Source organism: Saimiri boliviensis, chromosome 5 (genome assembly GCF_048565385.1).
Source record: "Saimiri boliviensis isolate mSaiBol1 chromosome 5, mSaiBol1.pri, whole genome shotgun sequence".
Lineage (NCBI taxonomy): Eukaryota > Metazoa > Chordata > Mammalia > Primates > Cebidae > Saimiri > Saimiri boliviensis.
In genome coordinates, this window is record NC_133453.1 from 145,178,570 (window position 1) to 145,196,717 (window position 18,148).

General features: G+C 41.9%; 1 protein-coding gene across 6 annotated transcripts in view; it reads left to right on the plus strand.

The window, feature by feature from the left end:
* Window positions 1-18,148, plus strand: part of TJP1 (tight junction protein 1) — a 242,759-nt gene that overhangs the window by 120,274 nt on the left and 104,337 nt on the right. The window contains exon 1 of one of the 6 annotated variants that reach the window (XM_039479943.2): window positions 6,002-6,474. The exons of the other annotated variants lie outside the window; for them this stretch is intronic. Coding sequence (XP_039335877.2) covers window positions 6,448-6,474 — 27 coding nt within the window. The 5' untranslated portion in view covers window positions 6,002-6,447. Of the gene's footprint in view, window positions 1-6,001; window positions 6,475-18,148 lie in introns of those variants that run through there. 6 annotated transcript variants of the gene reach the window in all.

Consider the following 18,148-nt stretch of genomic DNA (forward strand, 5'->3'; position numbering starts at 1 on the left):
AAGGTGGGCAGATCACTTGAGGTCAGGAGTTCAAGACCAGCCTGGCTAACATGGTGAAACCCCGTCTGTACTAAAAATATAGAAATTAGCTGGGCATGGTGGTGTGCACCTGTACTTCCAGCTACTCCAGAGGTCGAGGCAGGAGAATCACTTGAACCTGGGAGGTGGAGGTTGCCGTGAGGAGATTGTGCCACTGCACTCAAGCCTGGTGACAGAGCTAGACTCCGTCTCAACAAACAAACAAAAACAAACAAACAAACAAAAAACCACACACACACGAAACCATACATTCTTATATTCTCTCCTTCGCTGTCTCTCCCTCCACACACACACACACACACACACACACACACACACACACACCATGTAAATAAATGTACAGAAAGTGATCTGGAAATATACTCTCAGTTAGGCTTAGGTCATAGTATTCCTGGGTAATTATAGGAATGGGAATGCAGTGGATGTTGTTCTGTTGGACTTTAAAAAATATATCATTTGCATCAATCTTTTACAGAAGGAAGGTATGCCAGTATTACTTGTGAAATTAAAGAGGGGAGGGGGAAGAATGCCAAAAGACCTGGGCGTGCATTCACAACAGAAAGACCTAGTTGTGGCAGATGACTCTTGAGAAGCTTGTCACAAACTGACAGAACAGTATGTGCAGGAAGAGGTGGACTCAGAGCTGCCTCTGTAATCTGGGGTCCTTTGCTTCAAAGGCAGGAAAAAGTGTCATTAAAGTTGCACCTGAAGCTTTTTTTTTCTTCCAAGGTTTTTATCCTGACTTGTCATGTTTTTTTATGCACTATTTCACGTTCAGAGTAAAGAAAAATTAAAAATGTGAATTTGCAGCATGAATTTTACTGTTTATATTGCACAACACCAGTTTTAAATATAAATTTCAGAATCTTTAACTCATGAGGAGTCACTGAAATTTCACAATTTATATTTTGTGGCTTGTCCCTGGAGGATGCCTCAAGCTGGCTGCAAGAGACTGCACACAGCCAGACTCTGGAAGGTTGGAAGGAAGGAAGAGAGGATCCCATCCCCAGGCAGGGAACCAGCCCAGGGAACACTCTGGCCCTGGGGCCTTAGGGGATTGGAGGTGGGTAATCAGAGCAAGTATAGACCCTCCATAGGGCCCTGAGGTCCCACTAATGTGTGCTGGGCCTGATAGCTTGCTGTGATGACCTTCATTCAAACCTCCTGACCTAAATGCCCTGCTGGGGTCAGGGTCTGGAGACTTTGAACCATGGGCCTATTGCTCCAACCCACAGCAGATGGCAACCACTAAGGATCCTTCAACCTCCATGACTGGATCTGGGATCTGAGCTGGGCTAGAGGCTCACCCACACCGAGACGTGGCCTCCTGCCAGGCAGCCACCAGACAGAAAGTGATCCTGCTTGTCTGGGGCTTTTGTGCACTCAAGGCGCTGTGGGTATGCATACTCAAACTCTCAAACTCCACCCCTGCTTGGATCCCTTTTGGCTGAGGCAGTGGGGCAAGGAGGGAGACAGCCAGCAGGGTTATAGAGAGCTATGGGAGCAGACAGCTCAGATACCCTCCTAGGAGGTGTCAGGACCCTGTGAGAGCAGAGGCCCCAGTCTCCCAGTGTGTGCCTCATTTTCCCATTGTCCTTCACTTATAAAACCAAAATCCAAAACAAAAGTCCTTAAGATTCAAGACAGCAAACACTTTAAACCCCAACTGCAAGCCCTTTGCACTGGGGTCTTGTACACCTGCACAAGTTGGTAGGCAGCCTGGGGAGCACTGCCTGTGTTTAAGAGAAACACTAGAGGAAACTTGAATTCTCAGAGGTAGAATTCATTAGCTAATGACAGGATGAAGATGACAGAGAAAGAGGACACAACTGAGAGGGTCAGCTCCCCGAGATGGGAGGCGCAACCCTGAGATGGGAGGCGCAACCCTTTGCGGGGGATGGAGAGGAAAAGCAGATGCCCAAGGGTAGGCTTATCAGTGTTTTGGCAGGAAGGAAAGGGAGTTTCTACTCCTTAATGTCTGTTTTCTCTATGGATTATGAGAGGAGATGTTTTGCTTGGGCTGGGGAGGGGTCTTAAAGGAATCATGGGAGAGTGTAGATCAGAGTGGAGGAGCTATGAAGAATGGAGGACAAACCGCTCAGAGATGAGCCAGAGTCCTGTGTGCCTGCCTGGATTCCATAGTCATGGGTTTATGGAGCAGCTGATCTGCCTGGTTGTGCAATATTTGGGACCCTGAAAAAAAGAAAGCTCCACCTTCTCCCCAGTCAGTGGGAAGGGTGGCCCCAAAGGAGGAATTCTTTTGAGAAATAACTTTATGTATTTTGAAGTGAATTAAAAAAGACTTATTTTTTAGTGTTTATGTGTTCTTTTTTTTGTTTGTTTGAGACATAGTCTTACTCTGCTGCCCAGGCTGGACTGCAGTGGCACGATTTAGGCTCACTGCCACCTCTGCCTCCCAGGTTCAGGCCATTCTCCTGTCTCAGCCTCCTCAGTAGTTGGGATTACAGGTGTGGACCACCACACCCAGCTAATTTTTGTATTTTTAGTAGAGATGGGGTTTCACCATGTTGGTCAGGCTGGTCTCGGACTCCTGACCTCGTGATCCACCTGCCTTGGCCTCCCTAAGTGCTGGGATTACAGGCATAAGCCACTGCGCCTGGCCTCTTTAAAAAAAAAAAAAAAAAAAAAAAGAAATGGTATAGATAATAGCTTTCTTGTTCTATTTCTAAATTGTGGTAACATGTACATAATACAAATTTATCATTTTAATTATCTTTACATATACAGTTAATAATGTTTATTTTAAAATGTTTTTACTTTATAAGATTAAAAAGTTGGTACTCCTATATTACACCTCTAATATGTTTTTAAAATTTTTACTGGTCTATGAAATTTAGAAACATTATGAGCCTTAAAAGACATTTTTCCCCATTTAACATTGTTATATGACTTTGTTGGCAGAGGAAAATGCTGTAACAATTTGTAGAATCCTTAATGATATGGCATAGGAGTGAGATCAGGATTAATTTTTGTTGTTATAATGTCTTGATAAAGTGCTTCTCCTTCTAGTATTTTGTATAGATTCTCTTCTGTGACATTATCGAGATTGCCTCATGCTGTACTACCATGAATAAATACTTCCTCTTTGCATGTCAAGCATAAACTCACAGTTCATATAAAAATAACATAAATATGCTTTCCTAAGGATCTTTTTTTGAATTAAAGCCATAAATATACACATATATAAATTAGGTGTGTATACAGTTATTTGGTCAAGGCTGTTTTATTAGTAGTTCTATCTAAAACATATAAAGATTTTGCATACATAATGCTTTTTTCATTCTGAGCCGCAGACACCAAAAATCCCACAGGAAGTTGTCTTTGTAAGTGTTGTGGTTTTTCAGTTTCCTGTTCTGTTGCAGAGATGATCAGAAATAAGATAAATCTGTACAATCGGAAGAGATTAATGGTTTAACATTATTGTAACTGTGAATGAGAATCCCTAATTAACTTGTATTTCTTCCCATATTAATCTAGAAGATCTATGATGGCTTGCATGTGGAAGCATAGAAGTCAGAAAATACTTTTTTGGTGTTCCATGAGTAAACTCTTTTAATTGTTAAAGGGGCGATTCTTTCAGATTATGTTTTATGCTTTCCACTTGTTATCAAAACATCTACCCAAAAAATAAACTGTAGGAATAGAGCTTTGTTCTTAATTGGCAACAGTATTTTACCTTTATTTTAAAAATGCTAAAAACCTTCTCTTGGTTATTTAGAGAAAAGAACATACTTTATTATGCCATTTAGATATTAAAAATACCATTGAAAAATTTTAAAGCAATACTATTATTCACTGAAATACTTTATTAATATAATTTTTAAAGAATAGTATTCTCAAGATGAAATATTTTTGCTTGATTTCATTTCTTAAACCGTGGCAAATCAGATATATAACTGTTTGTAATTGGTGAGCAATGTAGCATTTAAATTATGCACTGGGCAACTTGTAAAAGTGACAAATGAGGAAAAGTGAAAAATGTCAGTGCGTCTGTAGATACTGTCTCTAGATTTAGGTACTATTAAAGACACCACACCTAGTTCTAGGCAGGTTATGCTACTGAACATCTTCTTAAATGGTGAAGATAATGTGAAAGGTCTTTCATCACCACCTTTTAAAATTAAAAAAATACCTCCCAGGCCTTTTTAAATGGTATTTGCACAAGAGGAAATTTAATCACAATGTCAGTTTTTTTTGTTTGTTTTGAATGGGGTCTCACTGTTTCCCAGGCTGGTCTCAAACTCCTGGCCTCAAGGGATTCTCTGGTCTTGGCCTCCCAAATGCTGAGATGATGATGGTGGTGATGATGATGATGATTTGAGACAAGAGTTTTGCTCTTGTTGCCCAGGCTGGAATGCAGTGGTGTGATTTTGCCTCACTGCAACCTCCACCTCTGAGGCTCAAGAGATTCTCCTGCTTTAGTCTTCCAAATAGCTGGGATTACAGGCACCTGCTACCATTCCCGGCTACTTTTATATTTTTAGTAGAGATGGGGTTTCACCATGTTGGCCAGGCTGGTTTTGAACTTCTGACCCGAAGCAATCTGTCTGCCTTGGCCTCCCAAAGTGTTAGGATTACAGGCGTGAGCCACCACACCCGGCCCCAGGTGCTGGGATTATAAGTGTGAGCTACTACACCTAGCCACAATTCTTAAAAGAATAAATAATACTTTGTCCAAAAGCAAAACAATTACAATATGACTTTAAAACAAACATGACTTCAACATTTTTATGAAGAAGAAAAGGAATAAGTTTCATTTGCAGAAGGTTCTTTTCTAGTTCAGATAGCTTTGGGTTGCAAGATGTGTAGTACTTTACTTCGAAGGCTTAATTGATATATATGTATCTTATACAGATATTTCGTTGTTAAATTTGTTCTTTTCATACAGTTGAATTCTAAAGAGAAAACCATTGCCTAAAACCTGATGTTTATGCTTTCTCCCATTTCTTCTGTGCCCATTGTGGCACTATACCAGGTGTTATCATTGATGTTACTAAGATGTTATCATTGATGTTACTAAGAATTTCTGGCATTTTTGAAGACCTTTACAAGTGTAGATTAGGGAGGCTAGGAATGGTTTCTTATCATGTTCCTTAGTGTTTAGCAAAGCCGTCAACATTGTGGGAAGTTTGTGTAGTGGCTGATTAAACTGGACCATGGACTGAACGTGTTTATACCCTTTTCTGCCCAATTTTGAGTTGGAGGGACAGCGTTTAGAATGCAGGGCAGCTTGACCGGTTCAGCCAACAAGAACTTCAGCAATCTTGATGGCCAAAAGTAAATTTTTCAGATGCCTGTCTAGATGGGCGGGCAAGAGACTTTGGATGTACGTTGGGGCCTAATGTGGGGTGTGGGCCGAGATGTCACAGGTCTCTGGGGTGTTTCTCAGGCTGCTGCCTCCGGGTGCCCATGATCTCATCACCAGTTTCAGCCTTGGCAGTCGGCGCGGGTGAACGAGAGCCATGCTTCTGACCCTGCTGGAGCTCCTCGGAGATGAAAGCCATGACGCGCCTTGCAGAAAACGCGTTCCGCCTTCCGTGGAAACAACGCCCAGGCACGCGGTGACAGCCGTGACCATGCTGTTTGCAGTAAAGGAAACAACTGCCAGGTATCGGCTCTGCCGGCCTTTCCAGTCGCACTCATGCGTGGGGCTCATGCGTGGCTTGTCGAGGAGCCAGTGGACAGGTCTCTTTAGGAGAGCTTTGGTGCACAGGGGCTTTCTCCTGGGGGGCGAATTTTGCCGGACCTCGGAGAAAACCAACAGGAAGACTCGCAAGGCAGCGGAAACTGGCTCCCAAGTTACTTGGGTTACCCGGCTTTTCCTTCCGCGCCTGGGGTCGGACCCCGGCCGCTCGCCCCGCCCCTTCCCCCGCCGGGCCCCGCCCCGCCCCGCCGGGCCCCGCCCCCGTCGGGCCGGGCATGCTCAGTGGTGCGGGCCGGCAGGTTTGCGTGGCCGCTGAGTTACCGGCGCCGGCTGAGCCCGCCGACGCCGCGTTCCTGGGCGGCCGCGGGTCCCCGGGAAGTTACGTGCGGAAGCCGGCTTCTGACGAGACGCGGGGAGGCCACGGTGCTGCGGAGGGGCGGGCGAGCGGGCGGGGCGACGTGGCCCGGCTGCGAGAGCTGCGGGAGGCCGAGCGGGTGGCCGCGCTCGGAGGGAGGCGCCGGTCGGGCGCGCCCCGTGGAGAAGACTCGGGCGGGGCGGGCGCTTCCCGGACTTTTGTCCGAGTTGAATTCCCTCCCCGTAGGCCGGGCCCTTCCGGCCGCCCCCGCCCCCGCCCCGCTCGCTCTCGGGAGATGTTTATTTGGGCTGTGGCGTGAGGAGCGGGCGGGCCGGTGGTGCGGAGTTTCGGGTCCGAGGAGCCTCGCGCGGCGCCGGAGAGAGACAAGATGTCCGCCAGAGCCGCGGCCGCCAAGGTGAGCGCCTCCGCGGCCGCCAGGGCCGTACGGGGCCGAGCGCCGCCGCCCGCCCCTCGGCATCGGGCTCTTGTCCGGCCCTCCCCTCCGGCTGCTGCCGCGGCGGCGGGGTGGGCAGGGCTGGCGCGGGGCCGCGGGCCGCGGGGAGCCCCTCGGGCGGGGGCGGCGGGGGAGGGTGCTGCGGGGCGCCCGCCGCCGTCCCGGGCAGGTGCATCGCTGCGGGCGCCTGTGCCTGGCTGAGGCTCGCCGAGGGCGGGGACGCGCAACAGGTCCCGCGCGAAGAAACTCGGCTCGGGTGAGGGGTTCTGCGGCGACCGCGAGCGGGCCCCGGCGGGCCAGGGCTTGGGGTGCCACCTCCCGCTGGCCGGGAGCTGCTGTCTTTGGAGGAGTGGTTGGTCCCCGGCGAAACCCTGTAGTTTCGATCTGATGTCACTCCCTGCGGTATGCGCACGCCAGCGATAAGACTTTGAGACTGCAGAGCACCCAGCTCAGCCTGTGAGGCGTAGTAGGTCGGGTTTTCTTTCGTGCTCTTACTTACTTAAGGTAACTTTGAAAAAAGCCAACCTCTTAACACTTTTAATAAATTTAACTTGAATTAAACTTTCAAAAGTAATACAAAGTATTCCTATGAATGGAGAATAAGTTGAGCTCTTAAAAATTAGTAAAGACCCGTGGGTTCAGCCAAAAAAAGTAACACTTTTCCTGTGTGCTCTGAAGTATGCCATTTTTCCAGTGCTTTCAACTAGCTTATACATGACATTAAAAAGCCTAAGTTCCTAAAAAAAAAAAAAAAAAAAAAAGCTGGAATCCTCCCATTTTTGTGTATTAATTTTTTTATCATAAAGTAGTACTTGTTATTCCAAACAATCAGAAGTACAGAAATGTGAAGAGTAAAAATCTCCCCTTTAAAAAGAGAAAATCAATTCATTACTTCAAATAGTATCGAGATACTTGGGCAGGTAGTGGTTTCATGTGTGTATATTATTTGTTTGAAATGCTTACTCGTAATCTCTGTGAGCGGGAATAGCATGGCTCTGCAACTTTTGAACTCTGAGGGAAGCTTGTTTGCTGGCTGGAAGAAGCTAGCGGTTACACTTAGTAATGAATAGATTCTTTTAAGGGATATAGTATTGTTCGTTTAAGAAAAATTTAACTTGTACCTTTTCGACTTTAAATTGAGAAAGAACAATCTAAAGGTAAAACTTGATCCAGAGATTTAGGAGAAAAGGCAACATTTTGCTTTGGTTTTAAAATAAGCTCCCATTATTTGCCTTTTCTGGGGCTTCGAAACTTTTCCTAGGAGGAAAGGCTTTGTTTCCATATTACACAGAACGTCACTTTGTTCCTAAAGTGTGATCTCTGGTACTTGATAATGCGAGACAACACACTTTTAAAAGGTTATTTCAAGTGTGGAGAGAAACACGTTTTCAGTGGTTTGCCGAAGTAAGGTGATTTAGTAGGAGTAGTACTTACCCTCTTGAATTACAGTATTGAGATTTGTATGGCATATTGAAAAGCATCGCTGGTTAAATATATTGTAGGGATTTTTTGCATTCTAAATATTTACGAGTAAAATGCAAGTTGAAAGCTTATTTTTTAGCATGCTGTATTATGGAGCCATCTCAATTTAAACAGGCCATAAATAAAAAAGTGAAATGAAACAATATTCGGTGACCTGTTTGCCCAGGTCACATTTAATTTTTGAAGGTGATTAAAATGCTTACTAAGAGCCAGCCTGGAGTCAGTACTTTACATGTGATGCTTATGTTTTCCCCACCCCCCTCAGTTAAAAAAAAAAAAAAAGCAACATTAATCTTTCAACTTTTTTTTTGTTTTGTTTTAACATGATAGTTTGGAAAACTGTCCAATAAGCCAGTGCTTTGATTCTGTTTTCTTTGTAATGGTGGAATAGTTTGTCATCCTATGAATATGCCGCTGTTTTGATTATCTTTGCTTTGTTGATAGACATTTGTTTCTGGGATTGTGCTGTTGCAATAGTAGCCTTTTTATATCTCTACACATATATTATTATTGCATATCAGATTCTTAAAAATGGAATTGCCGAGGCAAAGGATATGTGCAGTTTAAATTCTAATATATACTGGTAAATCTTTCTCTAATAAAACTGCCTAGGAATAAATATGACAAATATTGGTGAGCTACTGGAATCTTAATGAAGGACATAAAGTGAAATCTGAATACATGAGATGAAACAAATTATTTTCTGGATGGAGCTAGTCACTATTGTAGAATTTACTAATTTTTGGCCGGGCGCGGTGGCTCAAGCCTGTAATCCCAGCACTTTGGGAGGCCGAGGCGGGTGGATCACGAGGTCGAGAGATCGAGACCATCCTGGTCAACATGGTGAAACCCCGTCTCTACTAAAAATACCAAACATTAGCTGGGCATGGTGGCACGTGCCTGTAATCCCAGCTACTCAGGAGGCTGAGGCAGGAGAATTGCTTGAACCCAGGAGGCGGAGGTTGCGGTGAGCCGAGATCGTGCCATTGCACTCCAGCCTGGGTAACAAGAGCGAAACTCCGTCTCAAAAAAAAAAAAAAAAGAATTTACTAATTTTCTCAAAGTCAGTGTCTTCTAGCGTGGTGTTGTAGAAAACTTGACATATTGATAAGCAAACCTGTCTGATAAAATGATGGCCACAAAATTTTGGAAAAAGAAGGTCCTATCAGGAAACTTGTTAGAAATTTAAAGCACCATGTCAGTTCAGGAACCAGGGAGTCCAGAAACATCTGTGCATTTGTGGGCTTTTAGTAATTATGATCATCAGTATTAATGTGTGTCAGGTATTGTTTTAGGTGCTTAATTTATTTAATTTTCAGAGTAAACGTATGAAATGAATCATCATCTCTACTTTTTGGTGAAGAAATTGAAACAGATACAATAACTTTTAAGTTCACTTAGCCAGCAAGGGGGGAAACTACGAATATGTGGTAAAAATAATATTATAGACTATTGGAGAAAGAATGGATTCTTCAATACATGGTCCTAGGACTATTGGTTATCCATTTTTAAAAAATCAAAGGAAATCTAAATGATGGAACAATAAAAAAAATTACAAAATAGTAGAAGAAAATGTAGAATACTACTTTAATGTATATATATTTATATATACTGTACCTAGAGTGAAAATAATTCTGTCTGCATGATACTAAAGAAGTAATAAAGCCGGGCATATCACTTGAGGTCAGGAGTTCGAGGCCAGCCTGGCCAACATGGCAAAACCCCATCGCTACTAAAAATACAAAAATTAGCTGGGCATGGTGGGGCGTATCTGTAATCCCAGCTACTTGGGAAGCTAAAGCAGGAGAATTGCTTGAACTTGGGAGGCGGAGGTTGCAGTGAACTGAGATTGCCCCACTGCACTCCAGCCTGGGCAACAAAGTGAAACTCAGTCTCGAAAAGCAATAAGTAATAAAGGGAAAAGTGTTTTTATATGTGTGATACATATCTGCATTTGCAATCAGAATTTTGTTTATTGGTGTGCTTGATACAAGATTATTAGAAAGTTGAAAAGAATTAGGGTGGTTCTCTGCCTCACCAAAGAACTATTTAAATATGTAAGACAGTGGTGTGAATCATTATAAGGAACAGTTTTCGTTGGCTGATTCACAAAGTGGCTGAAGGAAGTTTCAGTAGCTGCTGTGTTTTCAACCTGTTTCCCTATGGAGGAAGCAATAAAGTTTTAAGATTGTGCTGTTGTGTGTGCTTATTAGATTTTGCTGCATACGTAAGTATTTGTTTTCATTAAGTCTTGGGAATATTAGTATTCCCCGCTGTGGCTATCTGAAATTAAAATGTAGGTTAGTATGAAAATGATTTATGTCATTTTCTACTGTTACACTATTGATTTAAGTGATTCCCAGGAATTGATTCATTGTATCAAGTGGAGCACAGTGGGCTTTTTTTTTTTAAACTTTTTTAAGTTCCGGGATGCATGTGCAGAATGTTCAGAGGTATACATGTGCCATGATGGTTTGCTGCACCTATCAATTTATCTAGGTTTTAAGCCCTGCTTGCGTTAGGTATTTGTCCTAAGTGCTGTCCTTCCCCTTGCCCCCCACCCTGCAACAGGCCCCAGTCCCTGGTATGTTGTTCCCCTCCCTGTGTCTGTGTGTTCTCTTTGTTCAGCTACCAGTTATCAGTAAGAACATTCGGTGTTGGTTTTCTGTTCTGGTGTTAGTTTGTTGAGGATGGTGGCTTCCAGTTTCATCCATGTCCCTCCAAAGGACATGATCTCATTCTTTTTTATGACTGCATAGTATTCCATGGTGTATATATGTACCACATTTTCTTTATCCAGTCTATCATTAATGGGCATTTGAGTTGGTTCCATGTCTTAGCTTTTACAAATAGTGCTGCAGTAAACATATGTGTGCATGTGTCTTTATATTAGAATGATTTATATTCCTTTGGGTATATACCCAGCAGTGGGATTGCTGGGTCAAATAGTATTTGTGGTTCTAGGTCCTTGAGGAATCGCCATACTGTCTTCCACAATGGTTTTAAGTAATTTACATTTCCACCAACCTTGTAAAAGCGTTCCTGTTTCTCCGAAGCCTTGCCAGCATCTATCGTTTCCTGACTTTTTAATAATTGCCGTTCTGACTGGCATGAGATGGTATCTCATTGTGGTTTCGATTTGCATTTCTGTAATGATCAGTGATGATGAGCATTTTTTCATATGTTTGTTGGCTGAATAAATGCCTCCCTTTTTTTGGATGCATCAGTGGCTTCTTTTGAAAAGTGTCTGTTCATATATTTTGCCCACTTTTTGATGGGCTTGTTTTTTTCTTGCAAATTTGTTTAAGTTACATGTAGATTCTCGATATTAGACCTTTGTCAGATGAGTGGACTGCAAAATTTTTCTCCCATTCTGTAGGTTGCCTGTTCAGTCTGATGAGAGTTTCTTTTGCTGTGCAGAAGCTCTTTAGTTTAATTAGAATCCCATTTGTCAATTTTAGCTTTTGTTGCAATTGCTTTTATTGTTTTCATCATGAAGTCTTTGCCCATGCCTAAGTCCTAAGGGTATTGCCTAAGTTTTCTTCTAGGGTTTTTATGGTTTTGGGTTTTACATTTAAGTCTTTAATCTTTTTTGAGTTAATTTGTGTATACAGTGGGATTTTCTTGATACCTTAACATTTTCGAAACCCTAAGAACTGCAGAAAATGGCCAAGCTAATGAATAAAAATTAATGACAAAAATCAGTCATTACATACAGGGATTGTTTCGTGAGTGAGTGATACAATATAGTCAATATAGTTTCGTTGTTGTTACTTTTGAGATGGAATCTTGCTCTGTGGCCCAGGCTGGAGTGCAGTGGCACAGTCTTGGCTCACTGCAACTTCTGCCTCCTGGGTTCAAGCGATTCTGCCTCAGCGCCCCAAGAAGCTGGGACTACAGGCATGTGCAACCACGCCCAGCTAATTTTTGTAGTTTTAGTAGATACAGGGTGTCCCCATATTCACTAGGCTGGTCATGAACTCCTTACCTTGTGATCCACTTGCCTCAGCTTCCCAAAGTGCTGGGATTATAGGGGTGAGCCACTGAGCCTGGCCACCAATATAGTTTTAATTTTGACATTTACCGATAAATGCATACTTGCTTCATAGGGTTTCAAAAGTAAAAAACTCACTGTGATTTATGAGAAGGCACTGAAGTTTGGCTCCCAACTTTTAATTATCCTCACTGTAGTAATAATTTTTGTGTTAGTGTGTTTGGCATTTTAGACAGTCATGGTTAAGGCTTTAATTTACATAGTTGGCTGATACGTCTAACTACATTTTACAACTCTGAAATTTGTTTCGGGACAGCTTCTTAAGACAGTCATGTTTGAAATGATAGTGTCCTCCTTCTAGGTTATATATTGGCACAAATTACATTGTACTGTTAATAAGGAAAGACACCAATTGGCCAGGCGCGGTGGCTCACGCCTGTAATCCCAGCACTTTGGGAGGCTGAGGCGGGCGTATCACCTGAGGTTGGGAGTTCAAGATCAGCGTGACCAACATGGCAAAACCCTGTCTTTACTAAAAATACAAAAATTAACCAGGTGGGATAGCACATTCTGTAGACCCAGTGACTCAGGAGACTGAGGCAGGAGAATCATTTGAACCCAGGAAGCAGAGGTTGCAGTGAGATTGCACCACTGCACTCCAGCCTGGGCAACAGAGTGAGACTCTGTCTCAAAAAAAAAAAAAAAAAAATGAAAGACACCAATAAGTAATGAGGTTGAAACCCGTCTGTAGTGCAGTATATGTAGTACTGCTTCCTGTTTGATTTGAAGGAAAATAATTACAGTAGTTCCACTCCCGTTTTCTTTCCACCTCTATCCTGGAAACAAGGTCTGGCTCTGACTTTTACTTGCTCTTTAATCTCCTTTCTATTTAGAGACCAAATGTAAACTTTGTACAGTTCTAAGAATAAAACTCTGTATAAATATGATAAATCACCATGCTGCAAGGAAAATGTCTTTAAAAATAATAGTTTTGGTGGAAAATTTGAAGATATAACTCTGTTTCTTGACATACCCATGATAAGATAAAAATTCACTTTACTGAAAGACCCCGAGTCTAGTTGTAAATTCAGGTGTAGTGCCACCCATCTCTGACTGCTCAGTCATTGCTCATTTCAGGCCTGCCTGAAAGCATTCATGTGCTCAGCATTGTGAATGGCTGAGTATTGTAGTAGAAGAATACAAGCTAGTGGAATGAGCAGTTTTTTTTTTTTTTTTTTTTTTGGGACGGAGTTTCGCTCTTGTTACCCAGGCTGGAGTGCAATGGCGCGATCTCGGCTCACCGCAACCTTCGCCTCCTGGGTTCAGGCAATTCTCCTGCCTCAGCCTCCTGAGTAGCTGGGATTACAGGCACGCGCCACCATGCCCAGCTAATTTTTTGTATTTTTAGTAGAGACGGGGTTTCACCATGTTGACCAGGATGGTCTCGATCTCTTGACCTCGTGATCCACCCGCCTCAGCCTCCCAAAGTGCTGGGATTACAGGCTTGAGCCACCGTGCCCGGCCGAGCCACAGGTATGTTTAATTAGTAGAGTTTTGATCATATGTTAAATAAGAAGGTAGTTTATGTCTCGATACTCCTGGAATATTTGAAACTTGCTTTGCACCTCTGAATTTTGAAAGCTAATCTTGAAAAACCTTTTTAGTTTAACAACTAAAAATTTCTTCTAGAAAGAAATAGACACTAGGATAGTTTACAGATTTTAAAGTTAATCCTATAAAACTGGTATGTTGCAGTATTTCCTGCGTAAGCCAGCACAAAAAATAAGTCTTTTGCTGTCTCTGACCTAGAGTGCTGCTTTATTTATTTATTGCAGAGAAGAGTGGCTTCAGGTTGCTCCTTTATGGGTTAGCCAGGTGCTTTATTTCCATTCCTCTTAAACAGATAAATTCTTAATAATGAGAAGTATGTGGCGAATATGTGGGTAGGGAGTTTTATAGCCTAAAAATTGATGAAAATAAATGGACTCTGAATGATTGCCTGTACCACAAGAACACTGCTTTGGATCGTGAGAACACCAGTGTTACCAAACTTTGTACTGTATACACCATTTGAAATGTGGTAACATGTACCCTGACTGTCATGTATGTAGTGTTCAATACTGAATCTCAGGTGGTTCTTACTTTGGGATAGATCAGGAGATAACGTTTTATTAGTTTGTGTTGTGGGTATATTTCAGTCTTATATCAAGAATGACCTAAATGCTTTGAGCTGGCAGAATACTGGGGAGTGAGTTAACTGATGAATGATCTCAATTCTAGTTTATCATGTCCCAAAAAGGAGGTAAAACAGAAGCTCATATTACTTTTTGTGGATTCTAATTAGTAACGTAAGATAAGTATATACCTGCTTTAACTAAGTTTTTTTGATTTATTGAAATATTTTTTGTTTTCAACTCCTGTATGCTGTAATGATCACCTTGTGAAATGTGTAACTCATTGTTCCAGAAACAAAGGATTTGCATTGTTTACTCTTAAAAATATGAGCAAACTTATGGTCATCCTGTAATAACAGAGCATTCTTGTGTGCTCTTTGTTGGAGGAGGTGGCAGTCATTATCTACAGCCTAGGCTTGCTCTTCAGCAGAGTTTCTGTATTTTTCCTTGTTAATATTTTTAAATGTTTGTTTGAATTGAATCTGGATACATTCAGTAAATGTTTTCTGCATATGTTTGGTATAAATATCTCAGTAAGAGGGACACATTAAGAATTAAAAAGTAAGCCGGGCGCGGTGGCTCAAGCCTGTAATCCCAGCACTTTGGGAGGCTGAGGCGGGTGGATCACGAGGTCAAGAGATCGAGACCATCCTGGTCAACATGGTGAAACCCCATCTCTACTAAAAATACAAAAAATTAGCTGGGCATGGTGGCGCGTACCTGTAATCCCAACTACTCAGGAGGCTGAGGCGGGAGAATTGCCTGAACCCAGGAGGCGAAGGTTGCGGTGAGCCGAGATCGCGCCATTGCACTCCAGCCTGGGTAACAGGAGCGAAACTCCGTCTCAAAAAAAAAAAAAAAAAAAAAGAATTAAAAAGTAATTGGGCTTAAATACTTAATTCCTTGAATATACTGACAAGTGAAAAATGAACACTATACTAGCTGTTACTGTTTACGTTTAGGGTCCAAGAAGCTGCGAAATATGTAACAGTTTGGATTCCTAAAGCTGAATTTTACATTCAACAGATATTTGTTGGTTACCTCCTATGTACTGGTCACTGTTGTAGGTGATGGAAATAGAGCAGTGAACATATCTCTGTACCGATAAGAGTGTTTTAACAGTGTGGGTAGAGAGCAGCAAATAAAATTTTGTCCGTGATGATAAGTGCCAGAATCCCTAACATGCCTTCTCTGGGTCATATCCTCCCTCTCTCAAAGATTGCATAAATCTTGTCTTCTAGGGTTCTCATTTTCAAGTTTTTCTTATACTTACCACCTAATTCTGCATTCTGAAAGCAGTAGTTTTGACTGTCTCTGAACTTTGCACATAGAGGGTCTTGTAGTGTGAATTCTGCCATGTATGGCTTCTTTTGCTCAGCATTATGTTTGTAAGGTGATCTATGTTGTGGATAACTGTAGCTCATTGTTTTCATTCTCTTCTTACACTTCATGAGATTCCATTGTATGAGGACTTTACTATATTGGCTTTGAAAGAGAATGGTTTCAGTTAGACTTTTGCGGCTTTTTGGAGAAAATATTGTATATGTTTGAGGGACAAGAATTAGATATTTGTTATTAGACAGTCACTGGAGTACCAACAGCGGAGTAAAAGGTAGTAAGCTGCTTTTGGTGGTCCTGTAATTATCTTGAAAAATCAAGTTGGTCTTCGTTTTGAGGATATTTTTTGTCTTAAGATCTTAAATCTATCATACTAAAGTATGTTTTAGTAGTAAATATTAAAGTATGTTTTAGTAGTAAGATACCCACTTAACTGACTGATCAGACCACCAAAAGCCACAATCAGGAGAAATGCATGAATTTGGCAAAAATGTGTCTGCCGCCGGGCGCGGTGGCTCAAACCTGTAATCCCAGCACTTTGGGAGGCTGAGGTGGGTGGATCACGAGGTCAAGAGATCGAGACCATCCTGGTCAACATTGTGAAACCCCGTCTCTACGAAAAATACAAAAAATTAGCTGGGCATAGTGGCGTGTGCCTGTAATTCCAGCTACTCAGGAGGCCGAGACGGGAGAATTGCCTGAACCCAGGAGGCGAAGGTTGCGGTGAGCCGAGATCGCGCCATTGCACTCCAGCCTGGGTAACAAGAGCGAAACTCCGTCTCAAAAAAAAAAAAAAAAAAGTGTCTGCCTTTCAAAGTATAATTGTAGGAAATTTTTCCTGGTAATGTTATATAAAGGTACTAAGGAAGATTTATTTACTGATTTTTCTAACAGTGGTAAATACTGGAGTCTTAATACTTACTGGAGTGTTAATACAGAAGTACACTATTTTGATAATTTATCACCTATAAAAATGCAGTCAGTAGCCATGGCAAGTAGGCTTACATTTTAGTTATAAATGTGAGAAATATGTGTTATAACAAACAGTAGCTCCTAACATTGCATGCTGACTATGTGACAGATACTAAGCTACGTGTTTTATGTACATGACCCCATTTAATTGTTACAATTCTGTTGAATACTATGATTATCTCTGTTTTTACAGGTGAGGGATCTGAGGTTAAATTTGCTTACCTTAAGTAATCGTACATCTACTTATATGCTCTATAATTCCTACATTATATCCTTACATGTTTGTGTGTTAAAAGAGAGCATCAGGGAGAAGAGCATGGAATGGTGTTAGGTGGGTCTTAGAACAGACAAGCAGCATGAATCATGAAAGCTGTAAGAGAGGGCACTGGGCCATCAGAGCACAAGGCAGTTTGTCTAAAGGAAGCAGCTTTTGCTCCGCTCCAGCTGATTGTTGTCTTGGAAGAAGACAGGCCAGATCTCCCAGTTTTTCAAAAGAGGTTGTAAATCTGGATTTTCGTGTAAATTACCCTGACTTAATTTTCGCTAGTTGACTTAGTTTTTTATATCTTTTTATTGTGAAGTATATTACCATGCGTATAAAAGTACGTAAAGCAAATATACATTCATGAATTATTATGAAGTGAACACCCGTGTAAACACCATTCACCTGTCAGCAGGCCAGATCCTGCACAGAGAAGTCAAGTAAGCTAAGGACTGAAAAGATTATCATTGAGCAACTTTTAGGTTTTACTTACTATGTGAGTTTAGTCTCAGGAATCTGAATCCTGAGTCTGCCACTAAATGGCGGTTTTCTTGTCTGTACACAAAATGCTAATCTGAAAATGCAAACAGGACCCATCTCAGGGTGGTTTTGGGGTCCGCACATACTAATCTATTATGTTAGCTGTGTCTTCCAAAAATATTTTAAGGGAAGCTCATTTTAATAGAGGAGGCATATAGGAATTTTATTTATTTATGGACAGAGGTTGGCTGTAGATTATATAGGATGTTTATTCATTCATTTATTCATTTTGGACAAAGATCAGCCTCTAGGTTAGTAGTTTCAGCCCAGCAAGATGTTTTGTGATTTCAGAAGAAGGATTCATATATTTATTTATTTATTTATTTCTGGACAGAGATCAGCCTGTAGGTTAGTAGTTTTCAGCCCAGCAAGATGTTTTGTAGTTTTAGAGGAAGGTTCCTTGGGTTCCTGAGATACTTTGGAAAAAATTATTATAATGGCATTAAGTAAGAGATACAGTCTTTAGCCTGATGGGTTAGGCAATAAAGATGAAAGACTATTCCAAATCCAGGATACCTGGCTCAGTTTGGGTATCTACCTAGTATGGTGAATGGTTGATTAGCAAGTAGTTGTATTCAGCTTTGATCTGCAGAGCACCTCAGGTCTTTCTACTTGTTTTATCTGTACTTTGAACCATTTATATTCTCCCTTCCCCTACCCATCCCCAGTAATCCTCCCTCCCTCTGGATTCCTGTAATAACCTCCTAAGTAGTGTCATACCTCCCTCTTCCCCTTACAATCTGTTTTTCTGAAATAATCTTTTCAAAATCCAAGTTTGATTAGTTTCTCCCCCTTCCCCCCACAACAACACATACATAGGAACACTCATCCTAAAATTCCTAGGCTGCTTAATTACCTTTAGAGGAAAAGTTC